This window comes from Nymphalis io, chromosome 3 (assembly GCF_905147045.1).
Source record: "Nymphalis io chromosome 3, ilAglIoxx1.1, whole genome shotgun sequence".
NCBI lineage: Eukaryota > Metazoa > Arthropoda > Insecta > Lepidoptera > Nymphalidae > Nymphalis > Nymphalis io.
The window spans coordinates 4,143,895-4,171,774 of record NC_065890.1 but is presented as its reverse complement, the minus strand read 5'-3'; the positions used below and the strand labels follow the sequence as shown (position 1 = coordinate 4,171,774).

Below are 27,880 nucleotides of genomic sequence, written 5' to 3'. Positions count from 1 at the left end.
ATGCTTTTATCTTGACTTTCGCGTTCACTTACTGGAACGCTTTTTTAGCTAAATGTATATGCAAGTTAAAATATTTATGAATGAAGAATGTTTGGTTATGTTAAAAGCATATTAAAATATTTTAATCAGTGAGATGTTGCTTTAGGTCTTCTCTCTCTACAACTTAATCGTTGGCTCTAACTAATTATATTACAATTGCAGTTGGCATTCTGCGCGTGGTCAATAAAATCAGATTCACTTAGGAGAAAGATTGAATTGATGTTGAGTAAGTACCGACGCTGCTGCGTTGTAGCAAAGCAGCTGGTGCTGCACGGTTCGCTGGCGCCGTTCGCCGCCCGTTGCCCGCGCGCTTGCCTCTCCCCCGCTCTCCCTTGCGAAAAATCATAATGCAATTGCCAGGACGGCCGATGTGGAACGCTTAACGAGCACTGGCATCACGCAACCAGTCTACACTCAAATGCGTTGTAACACACACGCCATCCATCACGATGGATTAGTTGTTGTCGGGACAGATTTCTCCTGAGGTGCTCGGTGAAGTGGAAACTAGTGACCGTATAAGTTACCATTGGATTCTGACATTCAGTGATGTGAACTTTTTACTAGTTCTAAATAGTCTAATAGTTTTGGTATTTTGATCTTGTGGACACATTTTGTGGTTCTATCGTCCATCTTTGACATCTGACTTAAAACTGAGTACAATTTAAAATGTAATTTGCATAGCCCTTCATAATGGATCGAATTCATTAGTGACCTTTTTCGTCGAAACAATTGTCCATCAAACAAGAATTAATTCTTTACACGTCTTACTGACGTCCGGTGGTTCATGCTTTCCAAGTGCTCATGTCGAACAGTCTTTGCTTTGCGAACCGTCGGCTGGAATGCCTGCCTGTAGCAAATTTATCAAATTATTGAAATTATAAACTTTGGTAATCGGTTAATTATCAGTATTAGGATGATAAGGCTATTAAAAATTGTAGAATGCCTTGTCAGTGTGCGATCATCGTTAGTGTTATAAGGTGATATGTATTATTTAAAGTGTGTACAAGTGATTAGTGCTTAGTTTTAAAATGTGGGGTGCAGCTGTGTCAAACCCGCCGCATTATCATTATATACAAGGCTCAAACGGCCCTGTTCCTCAGCGAGGCCCTTCTGGACCGATATTATCCGGCCCTAATAATAGGCATCTAAGGCCTCAATCGTCCTATTCACTGCCACACGGAAGTAACGGTCCGGGCCGGTGGGGCTGGTCTGGTAGTAATGCATCATCGTTTGACCGAAGGCAGATGAAAGTGCCACCACAACCAGCGAGACCAGCACCAGTTCGACCGGCGCATAATAAAAATACAGCGAATTATGTAAGTCTTAAAATTTAAGAATATTGTATTCTTTAAAAATTTGATCGTCTGAAATTGCACAACATTTTGTTTCACATGGGTATGAAATAAAATGTTTGAAATGTTTAAAGATAGTTTAGTATACTATGTCTTGAATATAAAGATAATTTAAATATATTCAAATTATATTTAACGCTATTACATTGTAGTTCATATAACAGTTTTATTTCCTTGTCTCTTGCAATGCGTGTCGGATGTCGACTACGCACGCGTCACCCGACACGAACGAGTTTCTAATATTCGTCCATGGTATGCGGCTTCTGTCACAATTATATACAATGTTGTAAATTTTATGAATATAACGACAATATCCGCGAATTGCAAATCGATTAGCAAATCACAAACTTGCATGACTCAAACAGTGGAAACAGTACAACTACGTCACTTTCATTGAAAACCGGTTTAGTCCGTGCATCGGTTTGGAGATTGTGCGGACAGCGACAATTAAGCACTTTAACTAGCAAGTAACTTACGATTTCATCTTAGATAATTCATTAAATCCTGGCTAATCCAGTTTACAGCGCTAGGCTTTCATGGCTGTATTTGATAGATAAATTATTTTGATTATAGACGTAAATAGACTCACTATTAAAGTTTATTATAGTCTACAAGTAACGTTTGCTAGAAAGCCATTTTGATTTATCGATTATGTGTTTGTTTTGTTTAAAGCTAATACATTAAATTTTCTTTTTTACTATTATACTCCTGTTTGTACTGGTTGTAAGTTTACAATTACATAAGTCGACATAGGTAGGAACACAATACATAACGACACAAGAACTAATTGAAACCTACTAAATACAAACAGCAAAAATAATATAATAAATATATATGTATGTATAATATATTATTACATAAATAAATTGTAAAAACTTTATTCACCTGTATTTAAGTAATTTATACGACTAGACTGGAAAAAAATATTCACATTCCATGGGGCCGTTTATCGAACTGTTTGCTATATAGGGTAGAATCTAATGAATGGCAAATGTAGGCGTGAGGACAAGCGCAGTTTCGTAGCCAATAGGGATTTATACCTTTATATGGAACTTTTGAATATATATTATTTATACATATTTAAAAATTAAATGAAATAATTTTCGCAATGTTGAAATATTAAAAGATGTTTAAGAGCATAATATTCATAGTAAAATACGAATACATATGTGACTTCCACACCGTCATTTCACTAAAGTTTATGATGGGTTTAAGTAGGATATAGGTTATTTAATTATGTAATAAAATACAAATTTGGCTATGTCAAAATTGTCAGAATAAACTTTAGCTAAACAAATTTTGTATATGGCATATAAACTTGATCTTCGACGCAACAGATACCAAACACAGGTTTCATCAAATGCGGACGAAATCGCACGTTAACCTATTATTATTATATAAATGTGTTACGAACATAATGTCAGCTCGCTCTAGTAGCTAATCAAGATCAGCTCTATTTATATAAACATCAAAGCAACTTTGAAACCGCATTTAATTTTATCGAGAGTTTGAACTTTAACAAAGTGTACATAATCGTTGAGTTCGATACTTCGGTACCGGCTGACGTTCCGTGTTAATCACAATACTCCATTGTCTTAAACTAATCGTTAAATATTATTATTTGGAGGAAAACAGTTAGAATGTTAATATGTGTCTTCGTTGTATACCTTAAAAACTGTTTCGAATAATGTTCTCTTCGCTTTTTACGATGATACTACCGTAACCGTAACCGTAACAGCCTGTGAATGTCCCACTGCTGGGCTAAAGGCCTCCTCTCCTCTTTTTGAGGAGAAGGTTTGGAGCTTATTCCACCACGCTGCTCCAATGCGGGTTGGTAGAATTCACATGTGGCAGAACTTCAGTGAAATTAGACACATGCAGGTTTCCTCACGATGTTTTCCTTCACCGTAAAGCACGAGATGAATTATAATCACAAATTAAGCAAATGAAAATTCAGTGGTGCTTGCCCGGGTTTGAACCCACGATCATCGGTTAAGATTCACGCGTTCTTACCACTGGGCCATCTCGGCTTTTTTGATGACACTAGTTTTACTTTAAAGGTAAATAGCGTAGGCTTTCTTTTCACAGTGCGCGTACTTCGATGAGTAATAGACAATCGCGTCTATAAACGTATATGTATATTTATAACTGTAGTGTTTAATTTTGACACGCAAAATTGTGTTATTATATAGTTAAAAGAGTAAATTAATAAAGTAAATTAGTCAATTAAGAGGTACTTCAAAAAGGACGTTTTGTTTTATCATTGACGTCTTTCGTTCGGAAAGATAAGATTATGTACAAGAATACGTACTGTAATGATCAACAAGCAAATAATCAATAAAATAAATTTTAATTAGTGTGATTACAAGACGAAAAATCTTCGACTTTGAAAGTTGTTCTTTACATGTAAAAAAAACGTTGTTTCTTTTCGTCTCGATCTCTGAAATAACTTAACAGTACTGATATATGGCTATCTCGTTCTCTCGTGCAATAAAAAAAAAGGATAGCTAATCTTTTTTAAAATTCATTGTAACTATAAAGGCTTAAATTAATTTGGATTTAGTTTTAAAATTTGTGAGAATGAAATAAATATTAAAAAAAATGACATACTGAAGCCCGAGGGGAAGTAACTCATTCTATTCCTGCATTTTGTTTAATCTGTAACACACTCACATCATGTAAAGTGACAGCTTTGCAGAAACTTACCTTAAAACGGCAACTCAAAAGTTTTTCTAATAGTTACTTCGAAATAAGTTTAATACAATTTAAAGGTTTTTTTTCCAATTATCAAGAGATTTTGATTAACATTTCTGTTTGGTTACAAAAAGGTTAAACAATATCTACTACTGCGGTAACAAAATAAAACAACTGACATTATTGTTATGAAAAATCAATCTGATCCGTTCCGATGTTTATGTTTTTTGTTGACCTGTAGTAACTACAAGTAGTTTATTTATAAAGTCACAGCGTAAAGTGTAATGTGTATATTTAATTAGAATATTTTTACAAAATAATTATATATTGTGTATAAAATATAACGATTGAATTATTGTTTAAGTTTTACTTGTGGTCAGAAAGCATATTAGAAGCATTTTTTTTATATTATATATAAGCGATATTTAATGCGATAATTATTATATAATATGAATTAATTAATATTTTATATATTGCATTTATTAATTATGCTTTTAATTTGTTGCGTAAAGTTATCTACTTAAAAGGTTTGCCTTTATTTGAGAAATAGTAATGATGGAAGAATCTCACGTGATTTGCAATTTAATTTAAAAAGTTATTATGACAATTGAATATACTGTTTAATCTTTACTGCTAATATATTTATATAATTAATCTTCATTTTCTGAATCGCTGATTAATGTCTGATTAACTAATTTAACTTTCATCTGAATGGTCATAGCAGCCGTTGACGCAATATGCGACCAATGGCGTTCAATATTTAGGCAAATTAGCTAACCTGAGTTTATTCAACATGTCAGTAGAACTATATATATTTTTTATATGTATTTTTATAAAAATACGGTTTGATTTGATCTCTATATTATATTTACAAATTATAAATACTGCTATAATCATTATCTTATATATATAATAATAAACAATTATTTCTCTTAGCATTCTAGTCGTTAAAAAAAATCTTATATAAATTGCAGTTGTAAATCTATAATCTCGAATCATTAATTTTCTTCTTAAAACAACTGACGCTAATTTACGGAGTGACAACAGGTCACAATCAAAGTTCTAATTATATAAGAGAATAAAAACTTTCTTTGTGTATGTGTGTGGTTAAAAAAATTCGTTAACGTTTACAAAGGAAGCTTTAATATCGCTCGCCGTTATCCGATTCCGCTGTTCCCAGCTACGATTTTTTAATTAAAATCGAAACAGCGTCTCAACAAAGATGGGATAGAATCCGCTTCTATTAACTTTTTTGAGGCCTGTAAAATACTCTGCTTTATTTTTTAAAACCAAACTCAATAAACGTTTTTGTTCCGAGATGAGTTTCATTTTAGCACCCCTTAGGGCCTTTTACGGGTCGAATTTAAAGAGGAAATTATGACATTACGTGTCCCAGCTTATTATGCGTTGAGTGAATCAGAACATTCTATATGTAGTAATAAATGGCGAGATAAAATATTTTAAATATTAGGTCCTTACATATGAAATTGGCGTTTTGTACGGGAGGAATATAAAGTCAATTTTTATTTTGTAAAATATACTTAATTAATCAAAGTATGCACCGTTGTTATCTATGCACTTTTGCCATCTCATAGGTAGTTCATTGATCCCTTTACTAAAAAAACTATGGGCGTGATAATCAATAAATTCTTTGAAGGCGATTTGGACTGTCGCATCGAAGTTGAATTTTTTACCTTGTAAGAAGTTGTCCCAATTCCGGAAAAATTGGTAATCTATTGGAGCAAAAAAAAAATTGGTAATCTAAGTCGAGATGGCCCAGTGGTAAGAACGTGTGAATCTTAACCGATGAACGTGGGTTCAAACCCGGGCAAGCACCTCTGAATTTTCATGTGCTTAATTTCTGTTTATAATTCATCTCGTGCTTTTCGGTGAAGGAAAACATCGTGAGGAAACCTGCATGTGTCTAATTTCATCGAAATTCTGCCATATGTGTATTCCACCAACCCGCATTGGAGCAGCGTGGTGGAATAAGCTCCAAACCTTCTCCTCAAATAGGGAGAGGAGGCCTTAGCCCAGCAGTGGGACATTTACAGGCTGTTACTTTACTTTTTACTTTATTGGAGCAAGGTCCGGGGAGTACGGTGGATGTCGCAGACATTCCAATTGTAGCTCATCTAACTTAGTGTTTGTTTGTTGTGCAGCGTGTGTTCTTGCGGTGTCGTGAAACAGCAGTGGCCTAGAGCGATTGACCAATCTCGGTTGTTTAGCAGCTAGTTCTTCCTTCATGGTTTAATCCCTTCATTATTGTGCCGGTTGAGCAAAGTAACACAGCAGTCGACGCGTGTTTGCAAGTTCGATTCACTCAATTCATGAGGTACCCATCGTTTAAGTTTTTTTACTTTCCCGATTTGCTTCAAGTGGATTAATACAGTTTTATCACTTACCCCGAAGCCTGCAGCTATCTCTAAAGTGCTTTGTGATGGATCCGCTTCCAAAATAGCCTTTAATTCTTCATTTTCCACTTTGGTCTCCGGCCGTCCACGGGGTTGGTTCTGAAGGTCCAAACTTCTAGGACGAAAACGTTGAAACCAAAAACGTACCGTACTTTTTTTGCGACACCAGCGCCGTACACGTCATTAATCCTTCGAGCTGTTTCTGCAGCACTGGTGCCACGGTAGAACTCGTACTCGTAAATATACCGATATTTCATGTTTTCCATTGTGTGTGTTCCAATAAGCGACGCCAAAGAAAAAAATAATGAGGAAAAAACAAATGAATGACCGTTCTCAAAACTCAAATGTACCAGCTAAATGAATTTATAAATTTGAATTTGGAATTCTTAACCAAAGAGGAGATATTTCAGATCAAAGTGGTCAGTACGACAAAACGCTAATTTCATAAGTAAGGACCAAAATTAATACATTACCTTAATACTTGTAAAATTTAACCTCATGTGATTTATTTTTAAAAACTCGTACGTACTTTATACAATATAATTTATATCTTATACAGCACTTCTCTAAATATATCCGTATGTTATGACGATTATGTTTTTCATAGGTATAAATAATATTTGTTGAGATACTTTTATTTAAACATATTTAAATCATCAAAGCCCTACAACCATACTTGCGTCTATTGCTGTATGTGTATAACACATATTTACATGATTGTGTACTGTCATACGAAAATGAAAAAAATAGACATAACCTGCATTGGAACATGTATATAATATATTATGCCTTTCAAAAAATGTGGAAGATGGAAAATGTCGGGGATTTAGGTCTCAATATGCCGTAAGCCCCGTCCTCATTTAATCTGGTCACGTCTCCTCCAATGTCCCGCGACTAAACCATATAAAATGATCCACGTGCAATAACTATGATTGCCTTTTTATTTTTCCACGTTATTATCATGCTCTAGTTTCAAAATGTAACCGATAAATTCGTTTCGAAATATACATACATAGATCGCCTCTTTCGGTGGTAGATATAATCTGTTCATTAAAAGCGAAATTATGTTTACTTATATCTACTTTTAGAAAATTAATCGCAAGAATATAAAGTGTTTTAGTCTAAACATGATCAGGTAAGTTAGATAAAAAAATAATTGTTTGTAGATTGTACTGTGTCATAAACTTAACGATGTTTCGGCGTAGCAACGTACGGTTTCCTCATTCGAAAGGAATTCAAACAGTGTACCTGTCGCATATATGAATAAGTTCAAAACAATTTAGGACAGAGTGACTTAAAATTTGAATAACAATCGATTTTTCACACCGTGGTCGTATGTTTTGTAAAGGCGTCACGTAGCGGCCGGCTCCGCGAGCCTTGACTCCTCGGCAATGTCAGCCAAATGCCAAGAGGTCTTGACTCGTTTGCTGGCTTCAGCTTAACATCGCAAATGTTGCGGTATTTTGTTTACTGCGCAACCATATGCGTCGTCTGTTCATTTTCTTATAACAATTAAATTCAATTATACTAAAACGTAAGTAAGTATCGAAGTGTAGATTAATCCTAAATAATGCGCAAATAGATTTAATATTATCTTTAAATATATATGTGATAGTTCCAGGTATGTTAATATCATTGGAAGTTTGTATATAATAATATATGATAAATCGATGATAAAATTGCTCTGTTTTTTTAATCTTAATCCGTAATTTATTACATATTAATGACAGGAACTCGGTTCTTTAAATATTTTTGGCCTCGGTTATAACCATATATATCTAAATCTATCTATCTATCTATTGATATATTTTTTTTAATAAAATGTCACTAATCCACCTCTATCGAAATTCCTTCGTTTGAAGAATTTAGTTTCTTGTAATCTCATGTTCAGTGAACATCTTATCATTATAATAGCTGATAAAATATTTGTATTGTGTCACTTCAAAGGAATGAAACACTTTTTTTTAAATCTTTGTTATGAATAGATGATACTAAATAATAAAAATTAATTTATTATGTTTTAAATTGACGCCATTAAACTATTAAAGTTATATATTGTAATTACGCCTTCTGTTGTTACCGACGCTATTTTTATCGCTTACGTACTACTCACTGAAATTATTGAAAACCTTATCGATTCTTTATTGAATAAAATTAAATATTAATTGCATATAAAATAAAAATAAATTGAAATTTTAATATTTGCTCTCAAATATTAAAAATAAGCGTATTGGTAATAAAGTATCTTATATCCCTTAATATTCATTCGGGTTTACAATATATTTCATATTTATATAAAAAATTATTAAGAAAAGATCATTTTAATTTTCGTTATATGACTTTACGTGTGAAAATAAATTGCATTGATATTATTTAGAACTGTCCTTTTCTCTCATTGTTCAAGAGATATCATTGATTGATTATTATTATTAAAACGTTGTTTCTTTGTTTCAGAAGGTCGACCCCGAGCTGATCTTCACGAAACAAGAGAAGATCGGTAAGGGTTCATTCGGTGAGGTCTTTAAAGGTGTCGACAATAGAACGCAACAGGTCGTTGCTATAAAAATAATTGACCTCGAAGAAGCCGAAGATGAAATCGAAGATATACAGCAGGAGATCATGGTGCTGTCACAGTGCGATAGCCCGTACGTCACTAAATATTATGGATCATACTTGAAGGTAAGATTTTTTTAGAAAGTAAATGAATAATTATATCACGGCCGACATACCAAACAAACGTCTTTAATACGACGTATATAATTTTCTCATTATACGTACAAGGCCGTTTATGATTACGTTATAATTTGTGAAATTAAAAAAATGAGGAAACCACGTATGTACGGAGCTGTGGACGTTTCGTAACTTGTATCTATTTATCTATCTTTATTATCAGCATATGATTCTTATATGAAGGTTTAAATCGTCCGTAATTACATAGGATATCCATACTGGTTCGATTTTTAAATTTAATTAATTTATATTACGTAATAACTATATATTAATTGATTTTAATTCGTTTTTAATTGCAATTACTTCTTCAATTGTTATTTTGCACTGACCTAAAATACGCATAGAATTGTGTTATTTGTGTTTTTCTTTCGTGCTCAGGTGTTTATCAGAAATCGTCACCACAATAAAAATTACGAATAGTTATTATATTCAATTTTGCAATATTGAATTTGTATCTTTTGTAATATGATGTACATTAAATATTTAATCAAAATAATATTGTCGGTTATAATCGGGTTCTCTTAAGATTACTGGTTTCTCGCGTCGATTTTGTTATATTTTAAAGTTTTTACAAAATGTACGATTTCAATACGTATGTAATATATATAACAATCTATATTGTCTAGTGTTTTTAAACTTTTGCGATTTCATTCTCATATTCAAATTTGTCACTTAAAGCACTTGTATTATATTAGAGCTTTCAAGAGCAGAGTTTCTAATTTACTTACACAATAACTTTTATATAGTAGTTAATATATATAAATAGACTTTATTATTCAAGTAATTGTAAATATTAATTTAAAAAAAATATCGATGATTTTTTATAATTTTGTCGTAACCTATATTTAAAAATTATAATTTGCTTGATAGATTTAGTCCAGATTTCGTAAATATATAACGGGAGATTGAGATGACACAGGCTATTAATCATCGGCTCATTGCCATTCTTACCTAGCGTACTGAAAGGCGTGATTATATGTGGGCGATTTCGTGAATCGCTTCGAAACAATAGCTGCTTGATTGTTGCGTAAAACGTTTACTCGCGAGAAAGTTGTATTATTTACGTTAACCTTTTGCTCGCTGCTTTGTTCTCATAGTCAAGGATGTTATACCTATCCTATTACGTATCAAACTATCGTTAGGTGTCAAAAATAATTCCGATGCTCTTCCCATGATCTTATCGGAAAACATTGAGAGCAATAAGATTATAAAAGTAATTAAATGAGCAATTATTGTATAAATAATTATTTCGTTTTTCGATAACGGCTCAAATTTTGTATTTTACATAAGGTTTTGTCTTTTAAGTTTGCTCTCTATATAGATTTCTTTCAAAAAAAACGCAATTTTTCACAAACTAATTATTCGAGCCGAGGGAATCTCGGTCGCACAGTTATTAGGTAGTTTTATATGCTAAGTATATGTTTTATTTAAACGTTTTTTTTATACACAAATTTGTATGACTTGTTACGTTTTAGATTAATGTAGGCTTTATATAGTTTTATACATATCTTTACATAGAAATATAAAAATTACGAGCAATTAATTCCCATTCGGAAAATTCCTGCAAGTTATTGTTTTATCAAACTCCTCATATGAATAGCTAGTCATCGTGTTTTGTCGAAAACTGATTATACAAGATGAATGATGTGCAGTCCGGGTGTATATCATGTGATCCCTTTGAAAGCGAATGAGAAGGGTGGCATTTCGCCAGCGCCGACAATAACGTCTGCTCCAGGATGAATTTTATGATCGATATTTGCATTTTTATTACCGACTCAGTTACCGTCCGGTTCTATTTAATTTATCCTTTGTTTACTTTCAAAGTCAAAAGTCAAAGTCAAAAATCTTTATTCAATATACAAAGCGTTACACTTACTTATTGATTGTCATAGATCTAAAACCCGTGGTTCATTTTTTTATCTTAATTTATTACTTATAATACAATCTGTAAAGTCAAACAGATGACGGAATCAGTTTTTATTTTGGAATATACAATTGTTATAAGGTAAAACGTCGATTTTCGCATCTGATCTCATTGGGATCGCAAAATTTGGAAGTGGAAGTGCAGTGGAAATATTCAATTACTTATGAGGAAGATCTCAGGCATTACGATATAATACTTTCGATACGTTGCATTTCTCGCTTTGAATAGCTTTGGAATACATGTTTCTATTGCAATCTTGACACACTTTCGAATGCCGTTATTATGCGTGCCTTGCAAAATACGATGCAATATAAACGACTTCGTAGTCAAAATTGCGATACGTGTGTCTTTATGCAAATTTAGTAGTGTTACTCAGGTTAAAATATAAAATGGAGGATAAATTAAATTAAAAAATATATGACCATGATATTTCATATTGTTATTGAAATTGCATTATTATGTATAAACGAACGAAAAATTTGAATGCTGAATAATAAAACGTATTTAATTTAAAATGATAATTTCTGCAATAAAATAAAATTTATATATATTTAAAAAAATATTTATAGCAACATTTGATGCAACTATGATACGTTAGACGTCGAGTTAAACAAACATCCGAACACCTCCAACCTCGAACGTTGTTATTACTAGTTCGGGATGTAAGAGGGAAGTTCTCTCTCAATTAATGAATAGACTTGACGTCCAATGTCGCTCTCCGTGTGCCATTCAGTTTGTACGATTTACAAAACTTAAATTAAAATCCATAGTTTTAATTATTAATTTTGACAGTTGACTATTCTTAACACGATTTTAGAATTTCGAATGTAAATTAATCGAAAATTATGTTGAAAATAATTAATATTCATGTTATTTTCTACTTTTGGAGTTGGAATTTAAGTAGATAGGCTGTTTCCCAAAATTTTGAAAAATTGTTTTTTTACATAATATGGTACGTGAAGGTGTCAACAAACATACACCAACAAACATTCTATTCAACGAATCTGTCATATACAATAAGATAGAAAACAATGATTTCAATGAAATCCTTCAAAACATAAATGTCATTATAAATAAATAATAATTATAAGTAAATAAATAGTAAGTATATAGAAGTTAAGCATAACTTACATAAAAGCATATATTACTTAGTTAATGATGTTTGACACGCTATAAATGGCGACATTCAAACACGGTGACCATGACAATGTATTTGTAGCGTGAAATTGTTCCGACTCGTCCTTGAAACATTTTCGTCATGCCAAAGTAAAATTTGTCAGATATTTGTTTAATACTCAAGGTTCAAATCCCAGCCTAGAGCAGCCATATCACTCTTTAATTATAAAAAAAAAACGAGTCCGTAAATTTACCACCGCTAGATAACAACTTCCCCTTATCTTCTAGGTGTGGAGTTTGTCCAATTACGCTGTTGTAATGCATTATTTTTGATACAAATGCATATCGATAGCATATTTTACTATTATATATTTTAACATCTTTTCCCAGATGAGAATAGCAGTCTTCAGATAATATTTAATAACGCTCTTGAGCGATATTACTTGTGAATCTTAGAGTTTCTAGAGAAAGTAAATAACGTAATTTACGAATTACATCGTTGTTACGGTTATGTTATTCGATTGATGTAAGTTGTGGCGTCAAATATTGGAGCAAACATTTGTTCAATGTTTCAAACGGTATCTATTTGAATGCTAAATATTCAGGTGTTAAAACATTAATTACGCTACGTTTAATGTCTTGCTAATCGTTATTTGTTGTTGGTGAAAGTGCACTAATGTTGCTTTCGTGCCGTTTGAATGCTCCGTGTATTGTTGACGCTTGATGAGTTTCTACTGTCTAAAAAAACTAAAATATTTCTTCAATAAATATATGTCGGTAAAAAAATTCTGTATTCAATGTTGTAATAATTTATATTATAACGAGATTTACTGCATCTTTGAAATTTAATTATAAATTAGTAGTTTTCTTGAGCTTAAAAGAATAGAATGAAATATGTTACTTGGAAAATTAATTGACTTTTTAGACTAATTTTAATAATTATTATAGTCAACATAAGATTTAACGTTACGATAAATATACATCAATAGTGTATGCAAATGATTCAAAATTATTCAATAAACACGCTCAGACTTGCTTAGACATTGTATTATGTTAATGAGTCTACTTCAACTATATACGAAATAGTCTTATTTATTATATGCTACGTGATATACAGAATATTTTTCGTATTGACGTCATCGCACTGAATGAATTCGAATGTCGTAGTGCGTTACTGGGAGAGGCTTTTACGTTAACACTACGCTAATGGTATGGTCAGATAGCGGGCGGGACGGACTGCAAAGGGGCGGGACGGGACGGGACGGCGACGGGGCGTGAGCAGTTGTGCAAGTTCATATAAAATACATTTGTGTGACGACGATTGTGTTCTATGAGCATTCAGATTAGTATCCGTATGCCGTCACGCCAGCGTCTCGTCGCCGTCCCGCCCCGTCCGCTGTCTGACCAAGGCTTAATTAAGGCTAACAGGCCTATAATATTTTTTTAATGATAGGGATTCACTTACGTAAGCCTCGAGCATTGTTTTCTATTTACGTCATCGCGTTAAATTAATTTAAATGATGAGTTTATTAGATTAACGAAAGTGATTTAGTGAGATTAGAAATTAAAAGATAAAACAAATTCTCATTATTGTTTTAAATTTTAATCTTAATTGTGACTTGCTGAAAAAACTTTCTGCTTGTAGAGTATATGAACTCCACTTCAGATATCTTTTATATCAATAATGAAGAGGTTACGTGTCTGTTCCTAATTCATCATTATGTTTTATAACAATGTGTTTATACATATATATTATAAATACGGATTCCAAATAATATTTTTATGTGATTAAATATGTTCTTTATTCGTAAAGATAAAATTAAATCGTCATTGAATAAATGTTATTATATAACTGTTGATAGTTTTGTGAATTCATCCAATTCATAGGAATAATTCCTAGTATTTAATACAAAATAGCAAAGAGCCTATTTGTTTTTAAAGTTTCAACTATTATAACGTTTACATTAGAAGCTGCTGAACTCAAAAAAAACTATTTTTGAACTTATAGACGTCTCTACATATTTAAAAAAATGTCATGTTCAGTTACTTATACTTATTGTTAAATTACTTTAATGCAAAATTTTAAACAATGTTATTGTAGTTGGACTGGCGTTTTCTCTTATAATTGGTATTACATATTTCGTTTAATAGAATGTAAAGCATGTGTATGTACAAGTGTTGGAGACCCAAATAAATAAGTCCTTGCGATAGCTGTGGTTGAGATTGAATATATTATATACTCGTTTCATATTGAAATTTCGCTTAACCTGAACCAAATCCGATCCGGTGCAATATTCACAATAGATATTTCAACGCATGCGTAATATATAAAAACATATAAACATGTAAGATGTGGATGCGGATATAGAAACGTCCGAGGTGAAGGTCTTCGCTGATTCATCGGGTTTTTAGCCTCTTTAAGGAAAGACTCGAGGTATGTGGGTAGGCGAATGAGGTAAATGAAATTATAGTTATGAATGAAATTTCTAACAATGTGAATACGCTATAATACCATTTTACATATTTATCATTGAATTTAAATGCTTTTATTATATACAAATTATTTAATAATTATAACTTGGTATCACATAAATTTTCACTATTTTTTATTGACATCTCAAATTATTATTATATATATAATTAAGCTGTCCGTTCCAACTTATAACGGGAAAAAAAACATACAAAGTTACATTAATGTTGAAATTTGTAAAAATTCTTTCATACCGAATGCTTACAGTCAGGACAAACGACTTTACTAGTATAGATTCGAAAGATGAAACTTACATATACGGTCTCAGAAAAATGTATTTTGTTACATATATTGTAGTTAATTTTCGACTAAACGCGTAAACGGGTGTACGGGTTCACATACGAACTTTTTATGTAAACAAACGTATTCATTATACGGTTCATTTCCGAAAATTGCTAGCGAATTTATTTCTCCATTCCGCTCATAAATATTCTTCCATGGAACTTCAAAGGAAATTACGTCATGTGAAATAAGAGGTATTTTTCTTTACAAATGATACATATTGAGCAGATTTATACTGGTGGTAGGGCTTTGTGCAAGCTCGTCTGGGTAGGTACCACCCACTCATCAGATATTCTACCGCAAAACAGCAATACTTGATATTGTTGTGTTCCGGTTTGAAGGGTGAGTGAGCCAGTGTAATTACAGGCACAAGGGACATAAAATCTTAGTTCCCAAGGTTGGTGGCGCATTGGATATGTAAGCGATGGTTGACATTTCTTACAATGCCAATGTCTAAGAGCGTTGGTGACCACTTACCATCAGGTGGCCCATATGCTCGTCCGCCTTCCTATTCTATAAAAAAATAAAAAAAAAAGATATTTTGCTAGCAAATACATGTATTTTCTGTAAACAAAGAATTTTGAAAAGCACCTAATAACTTAAGTAATGTTCAAAATGTAACGTTACATAAAGGCCTTTGTATATGATATTACTTTAACGAACGTATTATTTTAACGAAGGAACGATATAAATGGTTTCAGTCGTATAAAAACAATAAAGTTCACGAGATTGTAGGCCGTAAACGTTACATATCCAACCTTGAACCGCCCTTTATACCATCTAGTGTCAAGGTCCCTCTAAACTTGTGAAAAGACTTCTGAACAATGGTAGCTCCACGGCCAAAGCCCTGGCACAAAATAACCAATTGTCTCCAATGAACGTTTTGTAGGGATAGCGTACATAAATTACTTTTCGCTGTTACGCCGATATTACTAATAAAGGCCGTCCGTTTAAACGGAGGTCATCGACACAACAAAGAAAGACACATGAATGTTAAATCTATGAGTAATATTATCAAAGGGTTTTCAACGGCACTCAGATGACGGATCTCGTAGTTCGGTTCTTATTTGAAACGTCCTTTAGTTTGCCTGCAATGCGGACCCGCGGGGTTGAATGGTGGGAGGGGGGTACCCTGGCTGGCTAACTTGGAAGGTCAAGAAAGTTCGCAATTTGCTTTATTGGCAGCATTGAACGCGACGACCCGAACACGATTATGAGAAAGTTTTAATTTCAACACAATCCTCGTAATTGTTTCTTAACTGTTATTAAAGGGATTGGCTCGGACTTTTGAAAGTTTATCTTTAAATTGTTTATAAACTGTTGGGACTAGATATCTTAAGTCTAATTAAGTGGTACGGTTTGATTTTCATTTGCCCTTTTCTCTCGTTTGCCTTTTAAGACACGAAATATTTCGATATTTTATTAATTTAATTATTTTCATATATTTAATTATTAAGAGAGTTCTTTTATGTAATTTATCAATAGTTAAGTAAGAATAGTTTGTAGTAGATTTTCGTAAAGGCGTTTTTCAGACACAAATATTAACAAATTCGTTTATTTCTTTTTATTATTTTTAAATATAAGCACTCTTTTTTATCTTGCACTAAGAATCGAGGTCATAGAATTGTATTTGTTTTATATGTGCGTTCACATTCTCGATAATATCGAGATAGAGTAAAAACTGAATATAAAAATATGATATAAAAAGATTCTATACACGAATAATCTTCGAATGTAAATAAGTGCAATATGTGTATGTAAATGGTAATAACTAAAACGATTGATAGGGTAAATTAGAGGGGAAATTTAATTTAAATTATAACAAAATTAGGTGCTTAGATGGTTGATTTAACATAAATATATTAAAATCTTCTTCTTATTATTATAAGAACTGAGCGAATCTCGGTCGCGCAGATACTGCTTAAATTGTATGTTGTTTATTATAAAATTTAATTAATATATGTTTTAGCGTTTATGTGTATAATTATTAGGTGTTAATGTTTGTATTCAAAAAAGCCGAAATGGCCCAGTGGTTCGAACGCGTGAATCTTACCGATGATCGTGGGTTCAAACCCGGGCAAGCACCACTGAATTTTCATGTGCTTAATTTGTGTTTATAATTCATCTCGTGCTTGACGGTGAAGGAAAACATCGTGAGGAAACCTGCATGTGTCTAATTTCATTGAAATCCTGCCACATGTGTATTCTACCAACCCGCATTGGAGCAGTGTGGTGGAATAAGCTAGAGACCTTCTCCTCAAAAGGGAGAGGAGGCCTTAGCCCAGCAGTGGGACATTAACAGGCTGTTACTGTTTGTATTCATTTTCCTTAATAATAAGTTTATAATTTCCGTTTACTGTTATATTGGTATATTACTATATTGGTTTGAAGATCTACAGCTATAAATACATTTGTTAGAAGCGTCAACCAATATATTTGATAGCGTTCTGAATGGTGTTGGCCTGGTAGAGGTTAGCTGTAAAAAATAAAGTCGCCTTTGCATGGTTTACTTTTAATATGATTTTTACAAGCTTTTATGTATCTCCACCTGTTATGAATGGATGTTTGTTGACAAGTCGTTTTTGTTCATATATTAAATAAAACCTTGTTATTAAAATGTTTTTTTTTTTTATTATTAATATTATGGATTATTTTATCATATGCACAGTACACATTATTTTCTTCATAAAGGAATAAAAAACGTAATCAATCAATTTTATCGTGTCTATGTGTACATGTATATAAAGTCAAATAATACTCAGTTAATTGAAATTGTCGAGAGTCGTAACTTAAATGGTTTTCCGTATTTCAATAATTCTAATTTACTTTAGGAATGATTATGACATCGCGTTCCATTGAACTGGAATCGATTTGTAGGTTAAACAAATCATAGCGGCGACGATTTCGTTGCTTGACGGTGAACGTTATTTAGACAAGGCCCTAATGTTGGCTAATATACGGTCTTATTTAAAGAGTGGTCCGTAATGCGATATTCCCATTAATATAATTCATTCGCCAATATTATAGATTATACGCTTTCAGCGCAATTTAAGAGAATGCTGTTATTATATATATATAAGTTGTATAAAACGTATCAGTGTCTATATATTTAAGAAAAGAATTTTAAAATTCTAAATTTACGAATTGTTTTGTTATTATAACAGAAAAGATTAATGTATTCACGAATATTAAATTTTACTTAGAAAAAGAGACGACTTATTGTAAAAATTCAAAATACTTTCATAATGGAAATGAATATGTTCTGTTAAAGCTGAAGGTGGTCTGGTTCCTTTATGTTCGTCAAGGCTTATTATAACTTCGCGTTCTTCACTTAATAAAATATGTTGCCAAGGATTTCGTTGATAGGCAAATCAGTATTGTGTAAAATTATTGTATGAAGCACTTGTAAATTTTACTGAGCCTCGGTAATGAGGCATGGGTATGAAAGGAAAATTTTTTGAAAGGAATATTAAATATTATTATTATTTTGTAAAAACATGTATCGGGGCTGTATTGGCTTATTATGAAGCTACAGATCTTGAGGTCTTGAACTTAAATTCTCGGATGGTATAATAAGAAATTCTCAGTAGCACTACTACTACGGTATTAACCAGGAGTTATTTAGTCGGCCATGTTACAATCCCGTGCCTTGGAAAGCACGTAAAGCTTTTGATTGTGCCCCTGATCGTTTTTCGGTTGTGTCAGATTTCCTATCAATCGAGCTATGTGCATGAGGGAATAGAGAGTGCATCTGTGATTGCCCTCACTTGTGCACTAATATATATCTATTTAACCATTTTTGTATTGTAATGAAATGGCAAACCTAAAATAAATAGTGGGATATTATTATATAATCGAATAACTTGCCCAAGAATGGATGTATTGTCTTGGTTACAGAAAGTTGGTGTCACAAGTTTATATTTACGTCTCGTGTTTATAAAAAGTTTGTTACTGTGTCTATTAAAAAAAAAACAATATTATTGTTTATACACAAAATATTGTTGTCTATATTATGATACCATTTTCAATATTACAACTTTGGTAACTACATCCCTTAGAAAGTAACTCTTTTTTGAAAAACAAATACAGTTTCTATGACTGTGTCTTACCCCAAACTTTTATAAAATTATAACAAAAGACTTGTTACAATGAAAATATCTTATAGTTAATGTATAAATATAAACACATCAGTACGTCTACGTAAACAGTTTTCACTACACTAAAACGATAATTATTTTATAATGAAGCTCCGCGGAATGTTATTACATGAAAACCATCAGTCACTCTTTGAAAATTAAGTCGATATTTCATCATAAAGGTGATTTTCCATGTAATTAACGTTAATTGATTTGTCATTCTAATTTTAAATCATTTAGTGAATACCGATTATATCGTCTAATCAACATTTCTGAGTTTTAATTTCATAATATGTATATACTGAATATATTGGATTGGTTAACACATGTTAACAATAATTAAACTTTCTAATATTATATAGTAATGTAAACTCATTTGTACATATTATATTCTGATGTTTCCCGTTACACAAAGGATGTTAAGAAATTCAAACATGGTATTCTTAATACCGTATTTACAAAGTCATCTCACGGAATTGAATCATGCATTCTTAATAAAGACATAAGCCTTTAGTCGTAGTTAGACTAAAAGCCTTTAGGATGCTGCGTAATCCTAGCATTGCTCTGTGATGATCTTACTAACGATACGAAATTCTACCTCGCTTATAATATATTCACTAAAATATGCGTAGGATCGTGTTAAATAATGTATATAGTTTTCTGTTTTAGTGGTCTTTTCCTTATCTCTTGTAATACCTACTATTCATTAATGATTCATCGTTCAGGACTTTTATTATGAAAGTTTTATTTGGCTTTATACAAAGAACAATTTCACGGTAAAACTTTGGTATTTGTTAAAGAAATATTGAAGCTGAATTCATATTGAAGAATTCCGAACATACGTCCCAAAACTTTCTCTTTTGTCCGGAGAACCATGAAAGAATTTAATTTTAAAATACGGTTGAAAGAAAGTAAAACTTTCGTGTAAATTGTGTTTGAGTATTCTCGATGTAGGAGGGCTGGTGAGGACCTCCGGGGCGTTTTGCACTGAACGAGTACCTACGCTGTTAAAGGTCGTGGCCCTAAAATTGAGCACTCGTGCAGTGTTGTCAAGAGCTCGTCGAGGACTCTTACAAGTTAAATAAATAACCCTGCCTATACACATATGAACTTAATTGAATTTTTGAAATGATTTCGAAACTTAATACCACAAAAATAATATTTATGAACGGCCACACTCAACGAACGGCCTTACTAGGAAAACCAGAGTCGGTTCAATATCGTTATCTTCCTCGTCAGTCGTTCGTCAGCATTAAATATTATATGTTTGCTCTTATTGATATGTAATTCATTGTTAAGCGTTACATATTGAAGATACTGTTGGAAGGAAATAATGGCCATTGCTGTTTAGTAGGCGACGTAAATGTATAACGACATCGGAGCAGATAAACAAGATTACAATTACTTAGCTATGGTGTGTATATATACATACATACATATGTACACGTATGTGATGTGGACAGCTTGCATTGCAACGATACAACCTTTGATGCGACCCGACTCGACGCCAATAAATGATCACGGTACAGTGGCAAGAATAAACGAGACGAGAAATTGCTTGAGAGATCACATGTGGCAAATTTATTGTCTATGGATTCTCGAACAAAGACAATGAAATGTGGATGTGGAACATATAAAATAAACCAAAATAATCCAGGAACGATTTAAATGTTTATATATTTTACTAGCGGACAGCTAGTAGTCTCAACTTCGTACGGGTAAAATTCTCACAAAGTTAGACCTCCCATTTGATTCCCCTTACAGTTGAAATTTCCTTCCTTAGCGGATGCTTACGTTATAAAAATAAACCTATGTTCCAAATTTCATCTTTCTAAACTCAGTAGTAAAGTAATCGTTTTGGCTTTGCGTTGATTAATCAGTACTCAAGACAAAAAATATTATAAGTATAAATGTTATTGCTCTGTGGAAATGAATCAATGCTCAAAAACATTATGAATTATGACAGGACAATTTAATATATACATATATCTAAGTAGTGTTTAGATCTAGTGATATTAGGATCTTTATTTTACACCTCGCTGTGTAATATTTTAGTTTATTGCTGTTTAGCAAGATACGTCAGTGCAATGAGATGCTATCAAGAGTTTAGGAACGGTCATTTGCCTGCCATCGGATCGCACGAGTTGATACACGCGTTTCGCTTGTCATACCTCAGGGCATATTTAAACGATGATTGTTCTCGAGAACACGAGGAACATGTTATCGTGAAAAATATCATAGATAGTACGGTTACGATCCGACAATAAAGGGGATCGGATTTTTTTTAAAATAAATTTCGCTCCATCTCAACGTCACAAAATGAGAAATCAATATGTGGAAAATTTAATAGTAACAAAGACATTTTGGGGATATTTATAGTTTGTGTGGAATCCTTTTAAGTGCTTTTAGCTTTTTAATTAGGTTATTACCAAATGGATGCGCTTAAAGTATCAAGCAACTTCGAGAATGTTTTTCATGTAACTAAAAATCATATTCAAAAACTATAAAGGAAAAATTCTCATAGTCATCAAATCGATGTCCAGTTTTTAGTGTACTCAGAAATATTGTATTTATTTGCATTTCATGCTTTTTGCTCTATATAATAAGGATGAAGATAAGCTGCTCAGAGTGGAACAGTGTAAAAGACGGTGCCAGTCCAAAGTTGGTTTAACTTGGGTCACGTGGGTCGTGCGGTGCTTAATCTCATTAAGGGCGTAGCGAGGTTTCCTTAATAACTTAAACGTTGTGGTCTTTGATTGTGGAATTTGACGAGCTTGTAAATCTACAGAATGTAATATATATATAATGTAATTATATCAGATTAATTCCTTATTCAACTTGTCCGTATCATACATACCTTTTCTATTAACGACTTTGTTTTCACATTAGTTGAACCTAAAGTAGGTAAAAACAACCGTCTTAGAAAACGCTATTATAATATAACAATATGCAATTAATCTAACGACATAAAATATTTGTAACTTTGTTTTAACCAGAACAATTTAACTTGGTGGTAAAGTTTTGTGTAAGCCCGTTTGGGTAACCTGCCTGTGGTGTGCCCAAACGGGCACATATCACATATTCACCCCCAATCAGCTATACCTTAGTATTGTTGTGTTCTGGTATGAAGGGTGAGTGAGCCAGTGTTACTACAGGCACCAGGGACATAACATCTTAGTTTCCAAGGTTGGTGGCGCATTATCGTTGTAAGTATTACTTTATATTTATAAGAGTGGCAATGTCTATGGGCGATGTTGACCACTTGAAAGTCCACATACAGTATTTATAAAAAATCACACACAATCACGACAACTTTAATCCTTCTTGGGTACTCGACTTTGGGAAAAAAAAAATTGTAAGTATTGGGATGAAGTGCTTACAAAACGATTTATAGAATTTTATAAAAAGTAAATTATGTATTTATAAAAAAATAATAATAAAGCCTCTTTTCAATAACTAGAATATTCATCAATAACGACAGCATTCGATTATGAATTCTATTGACTTTCCATCGAATTGAATTACTCGATGGAGCTGCATACTAAATTGGAAGTAATGCTATAAGCGAAAATTAACGTTAACTCGATAACGACGAGCCTTCGACCGGTCGGGCTTAACCTGTAAATAGAGGTTATGTGCCGGCGAAACTGGACCCCGATGATTGGATTATTGCAAAGCTTCAAACACGTATGCAACAAAAACACAATCGCATAGACTTTTTCGATACCACATCTATTGTTTTCGAAAATTTTTGTGCGATCACTTTTATCATTTCGTTTGTTTTTGCAAATTATGAATGCGTCATTGTCGATAATAAACTATTTCAAATCTTATAAACGATAATCGCTAACATTTTTTATCATTTAAGTAATACCATACCAAATTTTCTAATCAGTACCCCACTTTGTTTTTTTTTTCTTGTTTTCGATTAAACCTATTAACGGATTATCTTACAAAATTGTATATGTAGTAGAATATATTACTTTTCGTTTAAAACAATTTATTTTCAAGTATCAGTGAGGTCTTATTACAAAAGTTTCTTTACTTCTATTTTGTTCAGTTGCTCATGGAATGTTTTTCTTTTAAATTTATTATTAATACATTCAATTCAAACATTTAAATCACATTCTGACTCATAGTTACTGCAATGGCTATAGATAATTAACGTATAAAAGAAAATAACTTTTTTACAAACCAATAAACTTAGATATTATCATTTATACAGTATTGGTAGTTTGATTCGTATGATTTATGCGATTGTTTACACGGTCTTGATTGCTTTTGTAATATAACGGATCGTTTTTCGTAAGCGACCTTGCAGCTGCTATAAATTCAGTGAATTAGTTGTTGAGCAGGAGGAGCGCATGCGTCACTCAAGCTGTGAGGCCGATGATCTCGTTGGTGGTATACTCAAATTAGTATATAGTTTTACATGTATTAGTTCGCTGTATTGACGACGTTCTTAGTATTGAAAAGTATAATTTCGGAATACGAATTTTTGTTTGGGTATTTTATAATATTCTTATGAGCAATGTGATCTTCTTCTCATTGTCACACGAAATGTATTTCATGATGAAATACATACACAAATATTAATAGATCTTGATACGAGCAAATTTTTATTCTTTTAGCAGTATGTTCACAATAAATTAAAATTAAAGAATTCCTTTTTGATGTGTGCAGGCTCTGTCCAATATATTCTAGAGGCTTTCCAATGGGTTCAAGATGAACAAACTTAAGATTTACATATTCAATGCGTTTTGCCAAATCTAACTATCACGTAGTTATTTTATCATGTGAAACGTTAAATTCAAACACTCGTCTCAGTAATCAATTGCAATCATAATCGAGTATGAATGTTCGTCTCTGCCAATCTTCTTGATCAATGCGGGAGAACCGGATTGGCTTGAGTGTAGAGTAACTCGATGTAATCTCACCTGTGCTGATACTAGTTTTTACAGCTACAACTGTAACTCCTATACATACACATTACCTCACGACCGTCGCAACCGGTCTCAAGGTAGGTCTATTATTTATAGCTTTTAATTCACTTAATAAAATTTCAAACATCTGAGATCGAAGATTTTAACTGATAAACCATGATCAATGTAAAACAAATAACAAACAACAGAATATAAAATACGTGATAGCTGCTTTTCATTATTATGTTTAGCACTTTAACAAAATTCTATTACAATTATGTTCCCTCTTAAATGTCGGGGCAGCTGATTGAATTGAAAGGAACGTTTCGAAATTGAAATAAACTCCGCGTACAGCTGAGCGTGCTCCTGTGAATATCGGTATTGTTCCTTAAATATTCGAGATACATCCATTAAGTTTAATGACTTTGCAATCCTGCTGGTCGGTGCAGTTATAAGAAATAAAGACCTTACTTATAAATGTTTCAACTGAAAGTATATGTATGTGGAAATATATTTTAATAAAATTTAGTTCGAAAATCAGTCACAGTACACAATTTATCTAGGTCAGCACGAAAACGTCATTAATACGGGACGGAAGGCAATTAGGCCAGGCCAATAAAACATCGCTATTAACGAACACAGGTCGTTTCTCTGCGCTTCATGCACATACTGCCGCCGTATCGCACTTTACGATTACGGCATCACTTTTACATTTTTTTTAAGATTAAGAGATATGTCATTAAAGAAGTTATAGGTTTTGAAACCAGGTTTAGACAGAATTTAATATAATAATAATATTTTTTATTGCTTTCATACACGTGAGATAAACAATTCATCATTGTTATACGTAGACGATTATGTTGTAGGGCGCTGCTTGTTAAATTGAAGTTGGCCTGTTTAGAGTGGCCCGGTGGACGGAGACGCTGTCGCCATCGCCGATGTCAGAGTTAAGTGTTCGTGCTCGTAGTATCTACACAAAAGCCGCTCTCACCGCTTTGTTCCGCATCTTTGTTTGACTCGAGGAAGCTACTGTAAAAAACACGTCCAACGCCTTTCCTCCACCTTGAGAATAAATCTCAGGATCTTTTTAAGTTTCAATTATAACTGCAGCATTAACTAGAACAAGATAATTATCTTAAAGTTTTTTTTTCTTTACTCAAACGAGTACCTATCTAGTCGACTACTAGTCGAGATCGAGCTTGCATGTTTGCCTAGTGTCAAATTAGACTAAAAGGCCCTTCCTTATTGACGTTTATGAGACGTCAAGCTGCGGAAATAATCCATTGTCGTCTACCCTTGTCTCCGTCATATGGGATCTGCGGCTATTTGCGACGATGTGTGGATCAAGTGTCTCTTTATAACATAGGTACAATGATTAATTAAACTGGACTCGATATGTTGGCACCCAAATAAAAAAGTTAGCATGTTCTGTTAATGCATTTATAAGTCATAACCGTTGAATTGACTAAGGTCTAGACATCCTTATTAATTAGTTAAATGGCTTGTATATAGTACGTACAGTGCAGATGTATCTTAATTAGTGAAATTTTATATAATTTAATAATATCTAATGTTTCATACAATATACGCTGTTTTTACGTTTACGGTACCTAATAGTACGTTACGTAGTTAATGAATGGTTCAACTGTTTGAATATACAAATACATAGGTACTAAGTTTTAGTTTTAAAGTAAATATTAAATACAAAAAAATATTAAGTTATTTAATGAATAGTCCATTAACACATAATTGTTTTCAATTTTTTTTTATGTATTCGTTGTCAGCAGTGTATTCTGGCCATGTCAACAGAGTCAACGACCGATCGGCCGCACGGCTGACCGGAGTCGCGATCTGATTGTTGCGCCTATAAGCAATTTGCATGCGTTGGCGCTTGCCATTTGTTTGCCAGAGCTTTGTTCCTTCGATCAATACGGTCATTTTCTATCTAATTACTATTTAATAACGAGCCAGCGTTACATCAATTTCAATTATTAAAAGAAAATGAGAACATACTTCATTAATTAGTGATTAATGTTTGCGGTATGTCTTTATCTCTATGTTATCTGTATTATTATATTGAGCGTTAATTACTGAATACATTACACAGTATTGCGTTTATAATAATATTTTTTTCACACTATATCTACACGTTAAATTATATTTATCTATGTATTGAAATAGTTAGGTGTGTTATATTTTGAATTCCGTTCGTTAAGTATAAGAGAAACCCTTTCAGAAAGACTTAATTAAGCAGCTTGTAGAAGATGTTTGCATTCATCTAGGACGAAAAGTATTTGAATTAGGTATTCTTTGATAAAACCCGATAGGGATAATATTTAAGAAACAATTAGAAATACCGATTGTTTATTTTTTGATAGACATTGGGTAAGTGTAAATTTTAATACATTGAAGAAGATTTTGTAGATGGCATTAAAATATTATTTGGCTACATTGAAATTGTGCCTATTGTTACGTAATCTCTTAATATTTTACGGATTCTTTGACGTGAGTCCGACTCCCACTTGACTGGTTTTTATGTCATATGATTGCACAATTAACTCGGCATATAAAGTTCAGTATTACGTCGTGCGTAATATATAAAACCAGTCTTATGTGACATACTAGACAAACGCAATCTCAACATGTGAACACCGTCGAAAGGTTTGTCCTACAAATTCATTTGCGGTTTCGTTCAATAGCAAAGGTAAACCGAATAGATTGAACGGCCGATGGAATTCTCTCTCCCTATCGCTATCCTTCACCGGGATTCACTAAAGAAGGTTTATTTGCTTTCGTTTTTTAAATTTTAGGATAGATGCAAAAGTTTAATTACCAGTCTACTATGTTACTACTGGCAGACGATAAAAATGTAATTATTAGATAAAAGAATTTAAATAAAGAAGCTTGTCAAAGGATTAATTATTAAATATCGAATATAATTTATAAAATAATATAATATGTCAAAACGTATTTCCACTGTCTTTATTAAAAAGTAATTTATTCTGAAGTCTATGCTAAAATTGCGTCTGGTATATTACTAATACGAATTAAGCGTGTGTAGTTTTTTGACGGTTTACAAAAGATAAGTAGTCCGTGGTTTCTAATTGATAGTATAGCCTCTTTGAAGTTCATTATTAAAAAAATAGAAATGACCTAACCCGTTTAATATATCTAATCAATACGATAAATTATTATACTTAGTAGATATAAAACGCGTATTAGAAAGTGCACCGCTGCTTGTATTGGTTTGATTACAATAAGGCACGGATGAGCCGAGATGGCCCAGTGGTAAGAACGCGTGAATCTTAACCGATGATCGTGGGTTCAAACCCGGGCAAGCACCACTGAATTTTCATGTGCTTAATTTGTGATTATAATTCATCTCGTGCTATACGGTGAAGGAAAACATCGCGAGGAAACCTGCACGTGTCTAATTTCACTGAAATTCTGCCACATGTGTATTCCACCAACCCGCATTGGAGCAGCGTGGTGGAATAAGCTCCAAACCTTCTCCTCAAAAAGAGGAGAGGAGTCCTTTAGCCCAGCAGTGGGACATTCACAGGCTGTTACGGTAAGGCACGGATAGACTTGTTACAGAATCGTTACTAAAAATAACGTAATGGGAATAGTATTTCGAGATGCTTGCATATAATGCTCATGAATCTACGTGATTTATACACCACTTAGCTGTAGAGATATCTGAGTATTCTCAAATTACGTCTATTTCGATAATAAAACGTA

The 27,880-nt window shown here is 32.6% G+C and overlaps 1 protein-coding gene across 3 annotated transcripts in view; it reads left to right on the top strand.

Annotated features, from left to right (window-relative positions):
- Positions 1-27,880, top strand: part of LOC126781366 (serine/threonine-protein kinase 26) — an 84,735-nt gene that overhangs the window by 13,830 nt on the left and 43,025 nt on the right. For 2 of the 3 annotated variants that reach the window (XM_050506321.1, XM_050506323.1), the window contains exon 2: positions 8,954-9,178. In XM_050506321.1, coding sequence (XP_050362278.1) covers positions 8,954-9,178 — 225 coding nt within the window. The remainder of the gene's footprint in view (positions 1-8,953; positions 9,179-27,880) is intronic. The other variant, XM_050506322.1, reaches the window with a different exon arrangement.